Source organism: Xyrauchen texanus, chromosome 3, assembly GCF_025860055.1.
Source record: "Xyrauchen texanus isolate HMW12.3.18 chromosome 3, RBS_HiC_50CHRs, whole genome shotgun sequence".
NCBI classification, from domain to species: Eukaryota; Metazoa; Chordata; class Actinopteri; order Cypriniformes; family Catostomidae; genus Xyrauchen; species Xyrauchen texanus.
This window is the reverse complement of record NC_068278.1, coordinates 27,181,152-27,199,563: the sequence shown is the minus strand read 5'-3', so window position 1 is coordinate 27,199,563 and position 18,412 is coordinate 27,181,152. Positions and strand designations below refer to the sequence as shown.

At 36.7% G+C, this 18,412-nt stretch overlaps 2 protein-coding genes across 5 annotated transcripts in view; both read right to left on the bottom strand.

The window, feature by feature from the left end:
• Window positions 1-90: 90 nt before the first annotated feature.
• akr1a1a (aldo-keto reductase family 1, member A1a (aldehyde reductase)) lies at window positions 91-10,017 on the bottom strand. 3 transcript variants are annotated; one of them, XM_052098372.1, is made up of 9 exons: window positions 9,990-10,017; window positions 9,184-9,273; window positions 8,751-8,870; window positions 8,474-8,625; window positions 5,025-5,220; window positions 1,618-1,817; window positions 1,403-1,475; window positions 416-502; window positions 91-328 (listed from the first exon to the last, which is right to left on the bottom strand). In XM_052098372.1, the coding sequence occupies exons 2-9, from the start codon at window positions 9,265-9,267 to the stop codon at window positions 263-265; spliced, it is 978 nt and encodes a 325-aa protein (XP_051954332.1). In that variant the 5' UTR covers window positions 9,268-9,273; window positions 9,990-10,017; the 3' UTR covers window positions 91-262. The 3 variants fall into 3 exon arrangements, with proteins under 3 accessions (XP_051954332.1, XP_051954324.1, XP_051954341.1); XM_052098364.1 differs by lacking the exon at window positions 9,990-10,017 and having other exon boundaries at window positions 9,184-9,322; XM_052098381.1 differs by lacking the exons at window positions 416-502; window positions 9,990-10,017 and having other exon boundaries at window positions 9,184-9,322.
• A 2,480-nt stretch (window positions 10,018-12,497) lies between these two features.
• dnajb5 (DnaJ heat shock protein family (Hsp40) member B5) overlaps window positions 12,498-18,412 on the bottom strand; it is a 30,196-nt gene continuing 24,281 nt past the window's right edge. For both annotated transcript variants that reach the window (XM_052098341.1, XM_052098351.1), the window contains exon 4: window positions 12,498-15,376. In XM_052098341.1, the coding sequence (XP_051954301.1) occupies window positions 15,143-15,376 (234 nt within the window). In that variant the 3' untranslated portion in view covers window positions 12,498-15,142. The remainder of the gene's footprint in view (window positions 15,377-18,412) is intronic.

Sequence of the window (18,412 nt, the reverse complement as noted above, 5' to 3'; positions counted from 1 at the left end):
TGTACTGTTGTAAAGAACATCTACAGAATAGATTTGCATTGTCCTAAGAGCAAATGCTCTGTTTCATAGTCTCATTGTTTTGTTTCTCAGGTTCTATTGTTTGTTCTGGCTAGTTTAAATAAAATCAGTTGTACCATGTTTTGAAATCATATTTTTGTCTTATGTGGGTGGGGTCCTGATTTAAAAATGGTAAAAAATGATTACAGTATTTAAAATGATTTTGACATGTAACTTGAACAGTTTGTAATGGTATTTTAATTTATCAATATAGATCGTGGAAGGGAAAAAGAGGATGGTGTGCATCCCTCCAAACCTTCTTCCCAGCTTTCTGTAGAGTGGAAAAAATAATATAAAAGACATGTATTTAAACACAGTAATGCACTATTTTAATTTTGTAATAAGAATTCATAATTGCCTCTATTGTTGGAATGATCAGCCTCTCATTGCTATTGAATGATTCAATTTGCTGCATGTCGTCTTCAGATAATTTAAAATCAAACACCTGTTTGTAAGGAAGAAATGGACTTCTTTTTTTACAAGTACATTTACAATAAAATGCATTGTGTTTTTCATTTTTAGACTATCTTTGTATACTTCACTTTCCTGGTTATAAGACTTTAAAGGAATAAGGGACCCAAAAATGAATATTCAGTCATAATTTACTCCCACAAACCTGTCTGACTTTCTTATGTGGAAGACAAAAGTAGGTGTATAAATGAATGTCTTGGTCCATCTTTTCAACAATGGCAATGGGTAGGGCCTCACTTTAAAGCTTAAATGCCCCCAAAAGTTGCATAAAATTAGCCCACGTGATATCTGTTTCACATTCCAAGTCTTCTAAAAACATTATATATTTTAGTAAAAAAACAAAACAATGAAATTTAAGTCATTTTTCTGTGCAAAACAGTATGTCAACAATATTAAAATGTTTTGTCTTCTGCATGAGAAAGTCATATGGTTTGGAACAATATGAGGGTGAGTAAATAATGACAGAATATTATTTTTGGGTGAACAATTATAATGTTTAACATATTTACAATGTTTATTCTAATTATTTTCTGGTCATTACAGCTCTGGTCCACCATGTGTCTCTGTATGTCGTCTCTTCTGAACACATTCAATATGATGAACATAAGCACTAATGACAATTGACCTCCTTGCTCAAGCCCCTCTCAGTCATTATTTAAATGGTAATTTGGATTTGCGTGGATGACAGTCTCTGCAGCATAAACTTTATAGCTAAGAGGCATTAAAATGATGAGAGCTCAGGTGTGGGCAAGATTATGAACCAGCAATCTGTCTTCATGTGTTAGATGGTGTGTCATGGAGGATGAATATTATTAAAGTCTTAACTGAACATTTTTCCCCCCAGCTAAACACTTTATTACTTTTTCTGACCTACCGTAATATTCTGCTTGATCCTAGATGGAGTGACGCTTTTAGGAATGCAAATGAGACCCCTCTGTACATGCCATCTATGAAACAAAATGAATCCAGATGTGTATTATGGACATATACTGAATAATACACTAATAAAACAAACCAAAAAATGTAATGGTAAGCAAATAATAATGTCCATGTAGTACATGTATTTCTGAATCTCTAGTCCATTCTCACCTGATGATGACCTGTGCAGGGGTTTTGTTATAGCGCTTGGCCAAATCATGCACCCTTGGATCATCCAGCAGAAGATGTTCTCCAGGTTTATACCAGGGACGATCAGAAGAACCAAGAGGACTATAAGCTGTTACTGTCAGTCCTTTACTCCAGCAGTGAGCTAGCAGCTGAGTCTGGATAAGGTATGGATGGCACTCCACCTTAAAATGTTGAAAGAATTTAAAGTTGCACATAAAAAATTATATTTAAAGAATACAAATAAAAACAATTGAATACACTGCAGTAAGAAACAGCTAAGATGGTTGGCTATTCTTAGCTGGTACATATGTTTGCTGATTTTAGAGGGGTTTGGGGTACTTTTCAGCTGAGAGAGACCAGCTACAGTAAACCACCTGAGCACGAGGTTGGCCAGGCTGGGAGACTGGCTTAAACCAACTAAAACCAGCAAATTATTTTTGGTTTGTTCAAGCTGGGTTTTTTTTCCTCCAGAACGGTAGTTAAAAAAAACACCTTTAATCTACTTTTACTTACAGTTAATGACAGGTGTATCTCATACAAAACCAACTCTTGTTATAGAATCAAATCAGTATGTGCTTTATTAAGGAATTTGTCTTTGTGACTGAAGCTTCCAGTGCACAAACAATACAACAGCAAGATAGAGATAAAAAAAAGAATTTGAATAAAAATGAAAAGCAAATAGAAAATATAAGTATATACTACCGATCAAACGTTTTGAAACACTTGACTGAAATGTTTCTCATGATATTAAAAATCTTTTGATCTGAAGGCGTATGCTTACATTTTTTAAATTAGTTTTGTAGACAAAAATTGTGCCAACATATTTATTTCACTATAAATCTAAAATTTTATTAAAAAAAAAAAAAAGTTTTGGAAATTGATGACTTGGACCAAATAACAAAGAAAAGCAGCCAATAAGTGTCCAACATATATGGGAACTCCTTCAACACTTTAAAAAGCATCCCAGCGTGATACCTCAAGAAGTTGTTTGAGAAAATGTCAAGAGTACATTTCTGCAAATTCTAGGCAAAGGGTGATTACTTTGAAGATGCTAAACAGTTTTGGTTTATTTTGGATTTCCATTTATGTTATTCCATAGTTTTGATGAATTTACTATTGTTATAAAATGTGAAGAAAAAAAATGATAATAAAGGTGTTTCAATGAGTGTTTCAAAACATTTGACCTGTAATAAGACCAAAAGAAATACATACTGTATATATGTATGTACAAATACAAATCTATTCTATACAGATGCAAGGGAATGTATAGCAGAAGAGGTAGGGTATGTTGTATAAATATAATAGACTAAGGGGTGTATTGCACATAATTATTGCTCAATGGGGCAGTTTTAACGGTTCATGAGATGGATAGCCTGAGGGAAAAATCTGTTTTTGTGCCTGACAGTTCTGATGCTCAGTGCTCTGTAGCGCCTGCCAGAAGGCAACAGTTCAGAAAGGTAGTGGGCTGGGTGAGTGGGGTCCAGAGGGATTTTTCCAGCCCATTTCCTCACTCTGGAAGTGTATAATTCTTAAAGGGAGAGCAGGTGACAACCAATAATCTGCTCAGCAGTCCGAACTGTCCTTTGTAATCTTCTGATATCTGATTTCATAGCTGAACCAAACCAGACAGTTACTGAAGTGCAGAAGACAGTCTCAGTGACTGCTGAGTAGAACTGGATCAGCAGCGCCAGTGGCAGGTTGATCTTCCTCAACTGGTAAAGGAAGTACAAATTCTGTTGGACCTTTTTCACAGTGTAGTCAATGTGTGTCTCCCATTTCATGTCCTGTGAGATGGTAGTGCCCAGGAACCTGAATGACTCCACTGCTGCCACAGTGCTGTTCAGAATGGGGAGTGGGGTCAATGTTGGAGTGTTCCTCCTGAAGTTCACAATCATCTCCACTATTTGAGCATGTTCAGCGCCATGTTGTTTTGACTGCACAAGACAGCCAACTGTTCATCCTCCTTTCTGTATACAGACTCATCATCATCTTGGATGAGGCTGATGACAGTAGAGTTGTCTGCAAACTTCAGGAGCTTAACAGAGGGGTCCTTGGCTGTGCAGTCATTGGTGTACAGGGAGAAGAGTAGTGGGGAGAGCACACATCCCTGGGGGGCACCAGTGCTGATCGTACAGGTGCTGGAAGTGAATTTCCCCTGTCTCACTAGCAGCTATCTGTCTGTCAGAAAGCTGGTGATCCACTGACAGATAGACGTGTGAACAGAGAGTTGGTTTAATTTATCCCAGAGAATGTCTGGGATTATGGTGTTGAAAGCCAAACTGAAGTCCATAAAAAGGAATCTCCAGTAAAACACATTCAGGTCGTCAGCCATTTGTTGATTCCCTACAGTGTTGGGAGATGGTGTCTTGTACTGTAGTTAGTAATGTTTTTCTGGCCTCTCCACACTGATTCACTGTCTTTAGCTGAAAACAGAGTTTTGAAAACATTCACTTCTCAGAGTAGCTTCTTTTAGCCGTCCTAATCTCCTTTGTCATTGTGTTTTTGGCATGATTATAGATTTTATTCCCACTTCTGTAAGCATCCTCTTTGGCCTGTTTTGCTGTAAAACATGGTTTGTCATTGTTGAATGTTAAATCCTAGTAGGAATGCACATATCCTCACAGAAACTGATATATGATGTCACAGTATCTGTGAGCTCGTACAGTTTGGTGTCTGCAGCTTCAAAAACACTCCAATCAGTGCAGTTAAAGCCGGCTTGTAGTTCCAGCAGATTCAGCGCGGCACTCACACACGCTTGTGTAGGAATATAAACACTCACCAGAATAAACGAGGAAAACTCCCATGGTGAGTAAAAAGACTTAGAGTTAGTAAAGAGTGCTTCCAAATTAGGACAGCACATCTTCTTTACATTGAACACTAATGTTCATCAACGATGAATAATCTGTAGTGCTGTTCAAAAACTGCTCTGTCGGAGCTTGACCAGCCCGCCGGCTCGCTTCCCTCGCTTGTGTCTCACAGTGTGCTTGAACAACACAGATGCACCTCCAACTAAAATGTCCAACAAAATGTCTGAATAGTCAAAAACCGGGAGAAGATTGTCTGGTATGTGCTGCCAAATGTTCAGCAGTTCGTCTTTGGTACCGATTGGAAATAACTTCTAAACACAGGATAAATAAACAGAAATGACAAAAGAATTGGAGAGCTCCACCGAGGCTGCTAGTCACGGGACCATCTTTTATCCATCTTTGATCAATTTTCATTATAGTATTCAGAAAGGAAATTTCAGACCAGATATTTCAATGCCAAAGAATATGTAAAATTGCCTCATGGATATACTGTAGCTGTTTCTCTAATACCTTTAGCCATTGCCAAAATGAACAAAAGCACAATCTAGTTTTACACTTTCTGCAGTTACCACTGTTACATACCTGGTTCACCATTGGCTTGTGTTTGGCAATGCTAAGAATGTCATCAATCTGCCTGGCATTGAAGTTTGACAAGCCAATGGCTTTTACTAGCCCCTGGTCAACCAGCTTTTCCATGGCAGCCCACGTGTCTTTGTAGTGAGTGTCAGCATACCGAATAGTGCCATCAGGTCCTCTGGGCATCAACTCGTCTCCTCTCCTGGAAGTATTGAAAAGACACTAGTTATATTTTATTACACAGCTCTCTGGAATAATTGATTCTGATTGGTCAGTTGCAACATTGCAGTGAAATATATTTGTGTAATGACAGCTAAACTGTATATTTGATTGTTATAAAAAGCAGCATATCAGCGCTACTTTCATGTTCACGTCATGTATCACTCCGCGTCTTGAAATGCTTAATGGTGCCGTTTTTCATCTCAGAACAGTAGTAAAATGGCTACCGGCTGTACTAAAATGGTCTTTGAGGACCTTAGTAATAATTTGATAGATGGCTAGAAGCTCAGTTAATGCAAGAAAACGAAAACATCAGTTAGAAAAATAATAAACTGATAAGAGAAGCAATTAGTTGTAGAGGAAGGCATGTTGCATTGTAGCTAAATATTAGTCCATATAAGATGTAAATTGGATTGCACATTAATAATATAAATTAATATTGTATGTAGTAGGAATTAAAGACTCTTTATGGCACTTTATGAAGCACAGAGAACAAACAGCACACCAACACAGTCTTTTATAGGTTGCAAGACAAGAGCCATCTTTGTTCCATCGGCTCTTATCAGTCCCTGTCTTACCCCAGCCTGCTATGATCCTGGAAATTCCACATGTGGCCCTCCAAGGACAAACAAAAGGACTGACTCATCTGCAGCATCCGCGCATGACCCGCCAACACCCCATCCTGGTGTATCCCCATTGATCTTGTCCATGTCTGCTGAGTGTGGTGAGAGTGATTTCTTCACCTGCAATGCGTGATACCATCGCCTTCCCCCCTTGGTTTGAGGACCCTTATAGCAGTATTGGGGACTCTGTGTTGATAGGGGCGGCTTCACGTCATCAATTCCGCAATCTGGGATGATTGCCCACCTGGGAGGCTCCCCTTCTGGATAGGGTAGAGGTTTTCCACCATGGTCATACCAGCATGGGCCTTTTCATCCACTTACTATCGGGAACCATTTACAAAGAGCACCAGTCTTTCAGGTAACGGGAAGTCCTGATGGGACAGGTCGGGTCCTGATCTGATGAGAGGGGACACTCGTCGTCAGCCTCTTCATCAGGGACCAGTTCAGATGGGTTGGTTACCACCGGATACAGCTTGGGTAGGGCTTCATTCAGACAGCGGTAGTCTACCGTTAGCCACCATGACTTATCTGGCTTTTTAACAGGCCATATTGGGGAGTTGCACTCAGACTGACAATGTGTCATGATCTCCAGGGCTTGTAGGTGGATACTGTTTCTGCAGTCCAATTGGGTTCCACCGGGGATATGTTAGCCCTTCTGCAGTCATTTTTGTGTGTGGATCACACTTCCGGGTATTTCGAGCATATGGCTCCCTGTGAACCAGATAGGGCCTAGCCTCGATGCAGTGTGGTTACTAAGGATACCTCAGCTGTCTCGTTGGTTGTTTTCAGCTTTTCCCTATTTTGACTGCCTTCTACCCACACCAACCAGAGGTCATTGGTATTGATAATGGCGTTCATGTTCTTGAGGAGATCCATGTGTAATATGGGGGCCGACAGCACTTAGACTTGAGTTGTGGTGGAGTGATCTACCTCAAACTCAATCGGTTCTGACAAGTATGTTCTCTCTCTTTATCACATTACCCCATCAATTTCAGTCGATTGTTGAGTGTCAGGGAGATTCAGGTTGGTCAGCATGATGGAGGCTCCAGTATCTAAAAGTAGATTGCACCCCAGGCCCCTTAAGAAAACCCCTAAGTGCAGTTAACAAGCTTTTCCATTTTCAGGAGTACTGCCTTTATGCAATCCTTGGTGCAGGCTTCGTGGTGGGAGTCTTGGCATTGGGCAGGGGAATTACTGGGCGTAGTATGTCTGCATCTAGGACATCGAGTGGATTGACAGTCTCTCTGGATGTGACAGTTTCACCCACACCTTCAGCAAGTGGGTCCAGTTCTGACAGCGAATACCTAAGCCGAGGGCACAGTGTGACGCACACTACATGCTACCTCCTGGGCCTGATGTACAGCATCCACCCACTGGAGGACACTTTCCAAGTTATTCCCCATTGGTATCTGTATGTCCTTTCATAACTTTTTGTGGTCCTTTGTGAGGCCCTCTTTGAAGAGCCTCAGGAAGACCTTATTGTCTCTTTCCAGATTATCCAAAAGGCTGCCCACTTTTTTTATGAGTACTCATACACATCCCCATCCGGTGCCAGGTGGATGCGGTCGATAAGGCCCCAGTTTACCAAGACCGTCATCAAACCTGAGTTATGCCTCAACTTCTTTAGTATTCCTCAACCTTTCTCTTATGAATCGTCCAAAAAACAAAAATGACAAAAGTTCACCAAAAAAGGTTTTCTAAATGTTTAATTACCAAAAGTGTATAGGGTCTTTAGTGACCTGAGATATGAAATAGTGTAGCAGTTGATATTTTCACTTTGATTTATGATTTCACATCTATTTGAATTTACCATTTACCATATAAAAACTATATCATACTGAGTTTTTCGCAGTGGTAGTGAATTATCTGTATCACATATGCGACTACACATCCAATTTATACATATAATTAGTTACTCAAGGTGGCGCTGTTGTTTCAGTGATTGACTTCATTTACATTTGGCATTGCTATTTGACAAAGCAACATGGAAGTAAACTAGCAAGTACAACACATGAACGGAAAGGTATGGCTATTGACATTTGGGTGTTCTACAGAAATTCAGTTTTTCATCAGTTTAGACTCAATAAGTGCGTGATTATGTTTATGTGTTAAGTGTAGCTCAATATGCGTTTGACAGACGGTTGAGGCTCATGAAATTTCAACATGGAAGTAATGAATCCTGTTCTATCATTTGTTGCGTCATCTCTTTATATATTAATAATTAAACACCAAAATATTGCTATTTTTCCTAGCAGAAGCTTTAAGATAATTCAAAACATATGAAAATAGTTTCAACTTTGTTAGTCATTATGTGTGTTTATTTGGAGTTGCAGGGTAACTATCACTCTTGTCAAGGTTTTTTTGCAAACATAACCAGCGAGCACCTGAAACCTCGTCAGTTTCAAGCCATTTACATTATGAAAGTACATTCGCCTAAAATAAGGCCCACATTTTGCCCCAGCTGACACCAGTAAAGATATTAAAAGCCTCACTACACAATCTCTTATAGAAGAGCAACTTGCTTAATTAAACTACTACGTTTAAACAGAGAAATGCCATGATGGTTCAAATTCAACATATCCAAGAGATGGAGATTGAAACACAATCACTCACTCAAAAGCCATTGGCCAGTGCATTAGATACAGGTCCAGGTAACTGAGTCCCAGATCTGACAAAGACTTCTTGCAGGCCGCCTCTACATCATCTGGATGGTGCTTGGTGTTCCACAACTTAGAGGTCACAAAAATATCTTCTCGCATCAGAAGCTATGGTAGACATAAAAACGACACATTTGACATCTGATTTGACGTGTGATATGGTGTTGATGGTGATAGTAAAAAGTCTTTGATGCATTTAATACTTAATTTTTTTATCAACAGGGTGCAGGTACCTTCCCTGGTCCAACTCGTTTGTTCAGGACCTCCCCGACCTCATGCTCATTGCTATAGGCCGCTGCGCAGTCAATGTGTCTGTAACCACAATCTAAAGCTGCCAGCACTGCCTGCTTCACCTTCAGTAAGAGAAACCAACTCGCACAGTTAATCATCACTGCAAACTCAAACCAATTGAAGCAGGTTATCCCAAAAGGAATAAAGAAATAAGCTCTGAAACAAGCAATAAGTAATTAGATTCAGTAATTGAAACTGTAGGCTATGTTTGGACTTTTTTACTTCTATTTGGTTTTTATTTGATGTAAAAGCAGACCATTGAATCAAATGCTATCTAATCTGAATACATCTCTGAATGTGTCTGAATGCACTGTTAGGTGCCAGTCTCAATCTGGTTTGTTTTATATATGATGGGATGGGAAGGGATGCACATACCTGTCCTGGGGCACTTTTCCATGTTCCCAAGCCCACTACTGGCATCTGCTGACCATTTGAGAGAGTGATCCTTACTGCTGTCATGGTTTACTTTCAAAAGGGGAGAAGAATACATTTTCAGATGAGCTATTGATTACAGATCCAAATAACATTTAGGATGACTTTTTTTCTTTTCTTTTTTTTTTTGTTGATTATATACAGAAATCTAACACAACATGCTTCTTCCGAGAAGTGTATATTATAACTGACAATGACCCTGTGCTGACAATGAAAATTACGGAAACTCCGTAATTTTATTAATTATTTATATATGTATATATATATATATATATATATATATATATATATATATATATATATATATATTATTAATATATAAGAGATGATGCGATTACCAAGAGCTGTACTTTTAACAGCTCTTGGTAATCGTATAACAGTCATATTTTACATACATTAAATAAATCCAATGCTCTGTACTTCTAGATACAGACATTACTCAAAATTAAACTTTGAGATGAATCAATGTAAAAAAAAAAGACTGTATCACGGTAAATATTTGAATATTACATTATAGGCAATTAGTCACTACAAAACCCTGTATGATCATTTAAAACAGAGCAGTGATACACTTTACATAATTCCTAACACAGGCGATTCACTCTGACTCTACGTTTTCTTTGAGTGAAATGGAATATTTGTTTGAGTTCTTTTAAAAATAGAACCTCTAAATATGACATATTTAAAAGTTGAATTTGCATAATTCCAGCCACAGATTCAGATACAGAATGATTTAGTGCATAACTTACCTTTGGAAAATGTTTTGGCATGTAGATTCAAACTGACACAGTTACAGAGCTTATATATATACTACGGTCAAAGTCTTTGTTTACTCACTTGCTGAAAGGCTGAACAATAACCAAAATTACCATCACACAGATACAACTATGTGAAAGAGCTTTGTTAGGCGATTAATTAAATTAAGTCTACAATAAACCACTGTAAAACACAACACAATCTATAAAATATAAATCTTTAGTGGGGTACCACAAAAAGGAGTGAAAAGCCATCCAAACATCAAGCTGTAATACAGAGGCACATTTTTTTTTTATTAAACACTAACCTGAATGGGGCACAGCTCAGTGCACAGGCCTTTCAAGCTGTTCCACATGAAAATATATTTCATAATAGCACCCATAATGAAAAATATCAAATATCAATACCAAAGTGGCATTATCATATATATATCTTTTAAGAAGTGTTTACATTTTTGAGGACATCACCTCAGGAGAGGTTAAAAATGGCATAATTTTAAAGGAATAGTTTTTAAACTTTTAAAATTTAAACGGATAGTTCACTCAAAAATAAAAATTCTCTCATCATTTTCTCACCCTCATGCCATGCCAGTCTTACTTTCTTCTGATGAAGACAATGAACATTTTTAGAAGAATATTTCAGCTCTGTAAGTGAATGGCGATCAGACCTTTCAAGCTCCAAAAATCACATAAAGACAGCATAAAAGTAATCCATATACCTTCAGTGGTTTAATCTATAACTGCAGCTGTGATATGATAGGTGTGGGTGAGAAACAGATTCATGTTTAAGTCCTTTTTACTATAAATCTGCACTTTTACAATCGGAATGTGAAAGTGGAGATTCATAGTGAAAGTAAGATATATATTTGTAATTTTCATTCACTTGCATTTTATGGACCTACAGAGGTCCATAAAATGTATGGACCTACAGAGGTCCATACATTTGTGTTCAGCAGAAAAAAGAAAGTCATACACATCTGGGATGGCAGTAAAGTGAGTAAATGATGAGAGAATTGTCACTTTTGGGAGAGCTATTGCTTTAAAGTGAGGCATTATCCATGCCATTGATGAATATTGTGAGCCTTCATTTCAATTCAAAGCATTTCCTTTTGTATTGGAGCGACATGAGAGTAAGTACATTACATTTTTTTTGGGTGAACTGTCCTTTTACAGTAAGAGCTGTCACATGATTATTAACTTTCAGGTAGATTTGGGCATTTCCCACTTTTCTTTTGATGTCATTTGTCATTGATGTCATTGTTGCTTGTCAGCGTGTCTTTGGAGTTAATGAAAAGACTTGAGTTGGGAAATGGCATCTGTTTATTTTGGATCCATTCACAATAGAGCCATATCTCAAAAAAATTCTTACATGCTCAGGTTTAACACACTCAGCTGTTGGGCCTCTACTGCTGGCCAATTATAGAGCCAGATTCTTTCTCACGACTGCTCCAAGAGTTGTCTCATGGCAACATGCTCGACTCAAGGTCCCTTATGTGGTCAGGCAGATTTATTGTCTAAGTCATGTAACATGGGGGAAAGAACATTCTTGATTGTGGATTCACTGGCAGTCTAATAGCACTGATGGCTCATGTTACAGTTAGGGTTCACCTTTGTTGAACTCTCAGAGAAGTTGTTATAAATATTATGAGGGCATGTTTGTGCATTCATGTATGGGTAAGGGAAGTTAATTTATTTATTAGATAAATACAACATTAGATACACTTTGAAGGAGGATTGTATTCTTGATACTGATGAGCTGTTGTACATGGCAAATGATGGTGTGATAACGTTAGGCTAGATGTAAAAATACAACATCAGATGTGTGTGTCATAAATGTGCCTTTGTGTAGCATTTAAAATGTTTACTATTTTGCTACTGTTCTGCCACTGATATACTTTTATTCCTGCTGCTATATTAACATGGTCATTGTGACATTATTAGAATTACTATTAAAATATTTCCCTAACTGTTTATTAAACTTTGTGTAGAGCAATATTGTCAGATTAATTGCATACCTGTTGGCAAAAATATCCTTAAATCTATTTTAGCACAACTTGTGTGCTGTGATGTGACATGCTGCTCTTTTATGAGCATGATGCAAATTTGGTTTAAAGTGCTGTCTTTGGCAGTATACAGGGCACTTTAGTAAATATTCACTCTTTGCTAGTGTTGAACTGCTCTTTAGAGGATTTAAGCTGACAACTAATCCCCACACAAACATTGCAATATTTATGAGAAGATAGATCCATTGTCTTTTAGACACACTGCCAGAATACCATAAGAATGCCTCAGGGTTTAATGTTGTTGCTTGATTTACTTTTTTATTTTTATAAATGTGTATTAATGTATTAATCACTGTGTTGATGAGCAAGGACTGTCTGATTCACCAGTTAATTTCAGAATGGAGGTGAGGACCATTTCCGTGTCAATCAATGTGGTATTACCAATTTGTCAGACATACAATAACTACATAATGAAAGCATTATTTATTCACATCGCTTAGCCATTTCTCAATGTACTTAAAACTGTTTTACCAGACAGATATGTACTTTTATATCTCTAGCATGTGCTTAAATTGAAAATGATAATCCAGTGCAAACCCCTGGGTTTTTTTGAGTTTGTGATAAGATTTTCATGCCATTCAGATTCCCAACAGCCTAATTCAATCTGTAACAAGTATCCTTATTATATTTCTTTACTGTCAAGATTTTTGGTTTATTTCTCATTCTTGTAAAACATTTACAAAGCACCAAAAAAGGTATACTGTAACTACTGAAAATGGAAGAGTCCAAACAGCACTCTTTACACACAACATTCAGGGCCAATACTTTCTCAGTCACAGTAAACTAACACACTGTTTGCTTTCTGCATTGCGTTATCCTTGCAATGGGCACAGAGTTGGATTTAATACTTACCCATACATATGATGACAGAAGTGATAAAAAACTCAAACTTGACTTTTAAATTAAAAACAAAAGTGACTGAACTCGTCTTGTGTAAAGTTATATAATCCAAACATCAAGCAGCACATAACAAAACAATTTAACAAAAATCTTTCCATTTCTTTTTACCATAATGACTAAATTACAATGTTCTGAAGATCAGTTCTGACTGTATAAAAGATAACCTGCATGGCTCCTTGAAAAAGACAAATTATTGCTTACCCATAGAAATACTGTTACTGAAAGGCTGCTGTTATAGTAGAAAGATGGTACATCACAAATCCATTTAAAGGGAGGCTTTGACGCTATTTATACAGTTTTGTTTTCAAATAAAATGCAGGACACTAATGCAAATCATTTCACTTTGCTCAAATTTAAAAGTGTAAAATACAGAATACTGAAACTGTTGTATTAAAAAGCTGAAAAACGTTCTTGGAAATCAAATACATCCTTTGTTATAACTTTGTTTAAAAAAGTATAATAATTATAGTTGTGCTTACTAAACAATGCCTGTAAGTAATAAATGACATCTTTTGACATTACAGTTCTCTGTAGTGTCAGAGAGATCTTCAGACAGGTTTCTGTAAAGCAACTTTGAAACGATGTGTGTTGTGAAAAGCGCTATACAAATAAAAATTACGACTTAACATGAAGCAACATGCTCAGATCTTTCATTCACTTATGTTCATAAAATGTTCATCCTAATATGCTAAGACTGGCATACTGCCAAAATACTAGCACTTCGAAGAATCTTTGTACTTCCTTTTAATGTGTAAGTTGAATAATAGAATAAATTAATAAGCATTCTGCCATCATCGATTCACCCTCATGTCATTTGCATGTTAGTTCTTCTGTGGAGAATAAAAGTAGTTCATACACCTGATTTATAATATTCCAAGCCTTCTAAAGCAATAGCATCCTTTATATTGATAATAAAAACAGACTGTTATTCAGTCAGTATGGTTTTTATTCACTGCTATGTGAAACAATGAAGTATGCAATTTCTTCTCCTTCTGGTGTCAAGTGTGCTGCCCTTCCGGCTAGAAGTAAACAAAGATGGCAAGATTTTCAGTGAATAACAACATACATTTCAGACTTTTTATCATACAAATCTATCATCTAGAAGACTTGGAATATAGCTAAAGACTATAAAGGTTAAAAACACTCACGTGAACAAGCTTCTCTCATGCACTCTCATGTACTTAAATATCGGGTTGTTTTTCATCAAAACCTTTCATATGCCTTCAGAAGTGTTGAAATATGATGCATGAATTAGACTGACTACTTTTTGGATAATTTTGTGTCCTTTTAAAGTGAGGCACTATCCACTGACATTGTATTAAAAGAACGGACCAATATATTCATTAAAATGTCTCCTTTTGTGTTATGCTTAAAAAAGAAAGTCACGACATTAGAGTAATTTATGACAAAATTTTCATTTTTGGGTGAACTATTCCTTTAAAGATGGCTACTGCAATCAATTATTTGGGGAACTGAAATGACAAGAAAACTGATTGCAGTGCTTGTAATAATACATAGTTTTGTCAATATGTCTAGCTAATTAAAATAAAACAGTTGGTTTGAGCCACATTAAGGCACTCAAAATGCTCTCAAAATCTTGCTATTGCATCTCTAAAGGATTACCATACTGTAAATTGCAGCACCTTGTACTTCAAAAACTACAAGAAAGCACCCGTAGACTGCTGAGGTGGGTCTGGGAGAGGAAATATATAAAGTAGTTACCGAAGAGTAGTTAGTTTATGCTGGTACTCAAAAATCCTACAAATTCAACACCTAGTTGTTTTATATACTTTAACATTAAAAATGAGCTTATCAATTTCAATGGAAATGAGTTTAATTGGGTAATATATAATTCAGATCTGAATACTACCAAAAATATCAATCTCCCATCCAAAAAAATCAGTCATTTTGTCTTTACTGTATTCTTTTGCCTTTGACATGTTGATGAAATAATAAAAGATTATTCCTTAAAATCAAAAACAAGTCCTGGGTGAAATCCACAAGAAAACCACTAAAAATATCCCAAAATTCAGTTTTCCACTTGTTCACGGAAGCTTAATAATAAATAACATATGAGCCTCTGGTCCTTCTGACACATTTGCCACTCTTCGAATTCAGGATCATAATTTGAGGGGGGCATGTATTTGAACAAATAAAATCACAAAGAGGTCTCCTGCAATTTCTCTAAGACTGGGGTAAGTGCTGTTTGATGATCTCTCTGGACTGGTGTGGTATTCTGTCTGGGAAGCGCACTTGGAACTCTACTATTAAATCCCCACGCTGGGATGGATTTTTTGGGAAAGGTAGACCTTCCCCACGCAGTCTCTTGATTGTGCCTGGTTTGATGAGATCGTTACAGGGCAATGGGATCACTCGGTTGTCGATGGTGGGAATGTTCACTGTGCAGCCACATAATGCCTATAAAAACAAAATCAAAGCGCAGTCAGTACAGAGAAGAGGTGTTGATGGGATTTTAACACTTCAGCACAAAATCTAGAAGGTGACATAAATTACTTTGATCTTAGTATAAAAAATAAAATTACTATAAAAATATAGTATTATTAAAAATGACATGTTCTATTAAAACAAAAATAGAAACAAGACAAAATGGCATCAAATGTTTGCATTTATTTTTACAAGGACTGACTAATAATTGCACAATAACTTTGGAGCATACACTTAATAGTAGATGCAGTAGGTGTTCAAGTTTTTTTTACTTGGCTTGCGTAAACATGGGCAGTCATGTGGGGATGTCCAAGTGTGTGGGTGGATGTGTTGTGCAGCAGAGGGGGTATATGAGTACACCGAAATCTAAATTTGTCCACTGCTCTAATTTCACAGTCCTAATGAAGTAACTAACAATCAGCTGAGATCATAAATTGTGAGCAACTCTGCTTTAATGATTTTTAAATTAACGCTGAACTAAAACAGATTCAGAATAAGTCTTCCACAGATGGCAAAGCTAATTTGATGTACTGTTAAAACAAACTGTACTTTTCAGAACTGAAATCTTCTTCCCAAGATACAAGATACAGTCAACATATGAATTACAGTTGAAAGCTTAAATGCAAAATCCTTCTAAACAATGAACATCACAATAACTTTGATTTAAAAAGGGTTACTTAGTAATTGTTTTCTGATTAAACTTTTTTTAAACAAAGAAACTAACAGTACTTTTGAAAAAATATTTAAAATCATGTACACTCACACTTGTGAATATTTTAAAACATGGAAAATAAAAAGATAAAGCTGGTTGCATTGAATCTACAAACCAATGGAAACCAAACCTGCAAATGTGTCCTACAGTTTGCCAGTGATGAAGAAGGTCTTTATTAAGTTCAACAAGTGTACAGCTTGAATGGCACTGCAGGTAAAGACATTTTACCACCAAAAATGTCTGGTTTGGTTCAGCTTCTAAATCGGACATCAGAAGACTTCAAAGGACATTTCGGACTGCTGAGAGGATTATTGGATGTTCCCTGCCCTCACTTCAAGAATTATACACTTCCAGAGTGAGGAAATGGGCTGAAAAAATCCCTCTGGACCCCACTCACCCAGCCCACTACCTTTTTGAACTGTTCTTCTGGCAGGCGCTACGGAGCACTGAGCACCAGAACCGTCAGGCACAAAAACAGATTTTTCCCTCAGGCTATCCATCTCATGAACCGTTAAAACTGCCCCATTGAGCAATAATTATGTGCAATACACCGCTTAGTCTATTATATTTATCCAACATATTCTGTCTCTTCTGCCATACATTCCCTTGCATCTGTATATAATAGATTTGTATTTACACTATGTATGCATATATATATATATATATTTGTCTTATTGTGTACTCTATATATACTTTATTTTCAATTCAATTTTTAATGATAGATTTTCATCTATATCTTGTTTGTGCACTGGAAGCTTCTGTCACCAAGACAAATTCCTTGTATGTGTAAGCATATTTGGCAATAAAGCTGATTCTGATAAGAGTTTCAAAACACTTGGAGTCTACACAAAAACACATAAAAAAAGTACCATTACATTACCATGTTTTTTGGACCATTTCCTGGGAGCACCATGTTAATACAGTAGTATATGAATAAGGCAGTCATAGTGAAGTACCATATAGTAGTAAGGTATTCTTTGAATTACCTTGAAGCACCATGTACATTCAACTGTACAACAGCTAGACACAGAATTACAGGATAGATGAATAGTATATGTACAGAGTTTTTATACAGGATTGTGAAAGGAAATTATGTTCAAATGAGTATGGGTTTGTAGATGTAGTAGTATAAATAGGAAAAATAAAAAGTAAAAATAGTGATTTATATCATAAATCACAATATTCTTTTTCATATTGTTTTATATTGATATTTATCATGATATACATTCACATTTGCACTTTGCAATTGGTTTTATTTTAATTTCCAAGTTGGCAGGAAAAAATACGAAAAAAAAAAGTGGTCCAATAATTGTAAAGTTGGTTGCTTAACCATTATATATATATATTTTTTTTTTGAGTGATTGCCTCTATGTATTGGTCTTGCAAAACCACCCATTTTGTATTTAAATTTGACTTGAGTTAGCCATGACGGCCATCTTTGTGTCATGGCACATGACAGATTTTGGTTAAACAGCGGTTTACTCAATATCTCGGCTCAGGATGGTCCCAGCTCCTTGAAACAAAAACTGATCTCAAGAGCACATTACAAGGTATGTACATGTACATATATAAACATTTTGCACATTTTTGTTCCTTAGACTTAGAACTTAAGTCCTAATGTAATGCTCAAGATTGTTCAAAGTTCCACTTTTATGGTCAATTTATAATTGGAAAGGTTCGAGTCTCAGTCTTTTTTAGGGGGGTACCTAGGTAAGTATATTGTGCATGCAGAACATTTCAGGTTTGAAACTTCTCTTATAAAAAAATGAATGGGGGAGAGAAAGTGCAATTTTGTTTTTTAAATTCCCCTCACTTTCGAGTTGAATATCGCTGGTGGGGGGACCAGATAGGAACGTGAAATTTTCAAAAATAAGTCCTCTATAGTAGCAATCTGCTGTAAAAAAAATTACGTTTGAGATTCCACTGGTTACAGAGCTAGGGCTAGTAGAAATCTGGGGAAAAGCCAACTTTAACCATGCATTTTGAGAAATAAACAGATGTAATATAAGCATTACAAATAACAGTATTATTAGCAACAGTACTCAATCTATACCCCATCTGGGCTTGTTTGTACATCAAGTGTTAGTGCAAAGAGGTCCTTTCTCTGTCATTTTATCACTGACAGGCGAGCGCTGTTGTGGTGTGTGTGTGTCAGTGTAATGACTCCGGGTGGACATATTACAAAGGTTCCACCCTCCCAACCAGTGTTTATGATGGTTAATGCTGTATCAATAATAAATGCGTTAATTGCTAAATTACTGAGGAATGATACTGTATGGGGTTTGGGTATCCACTGA

Excerpts from the sequence above, each read along its gene's own strand:
- akr1a1a (XM_052098372.1), bottom strand. The coding sequence starts at position 9,267 with ATGACAGCAGTAAGGATCACTCTCTCAAATGGTCAGCAGATGCCAGTA. Across the intron at positions 8,871-9,183 it reads GGAAAAGTGCCCCAGGACAG|GTGAAGCAGGCAGTGCTGGC; the intron begins GTATGTGCATCC and ends CTCTTACTGAAG. Across the intron at positions 329-415 it reads TGATCATTCCAACAATAGAG|AAAGCTGGGAAGAAGGTTTG; the intron begins GCAATTATGAAT and ends TCCACTCTACAG.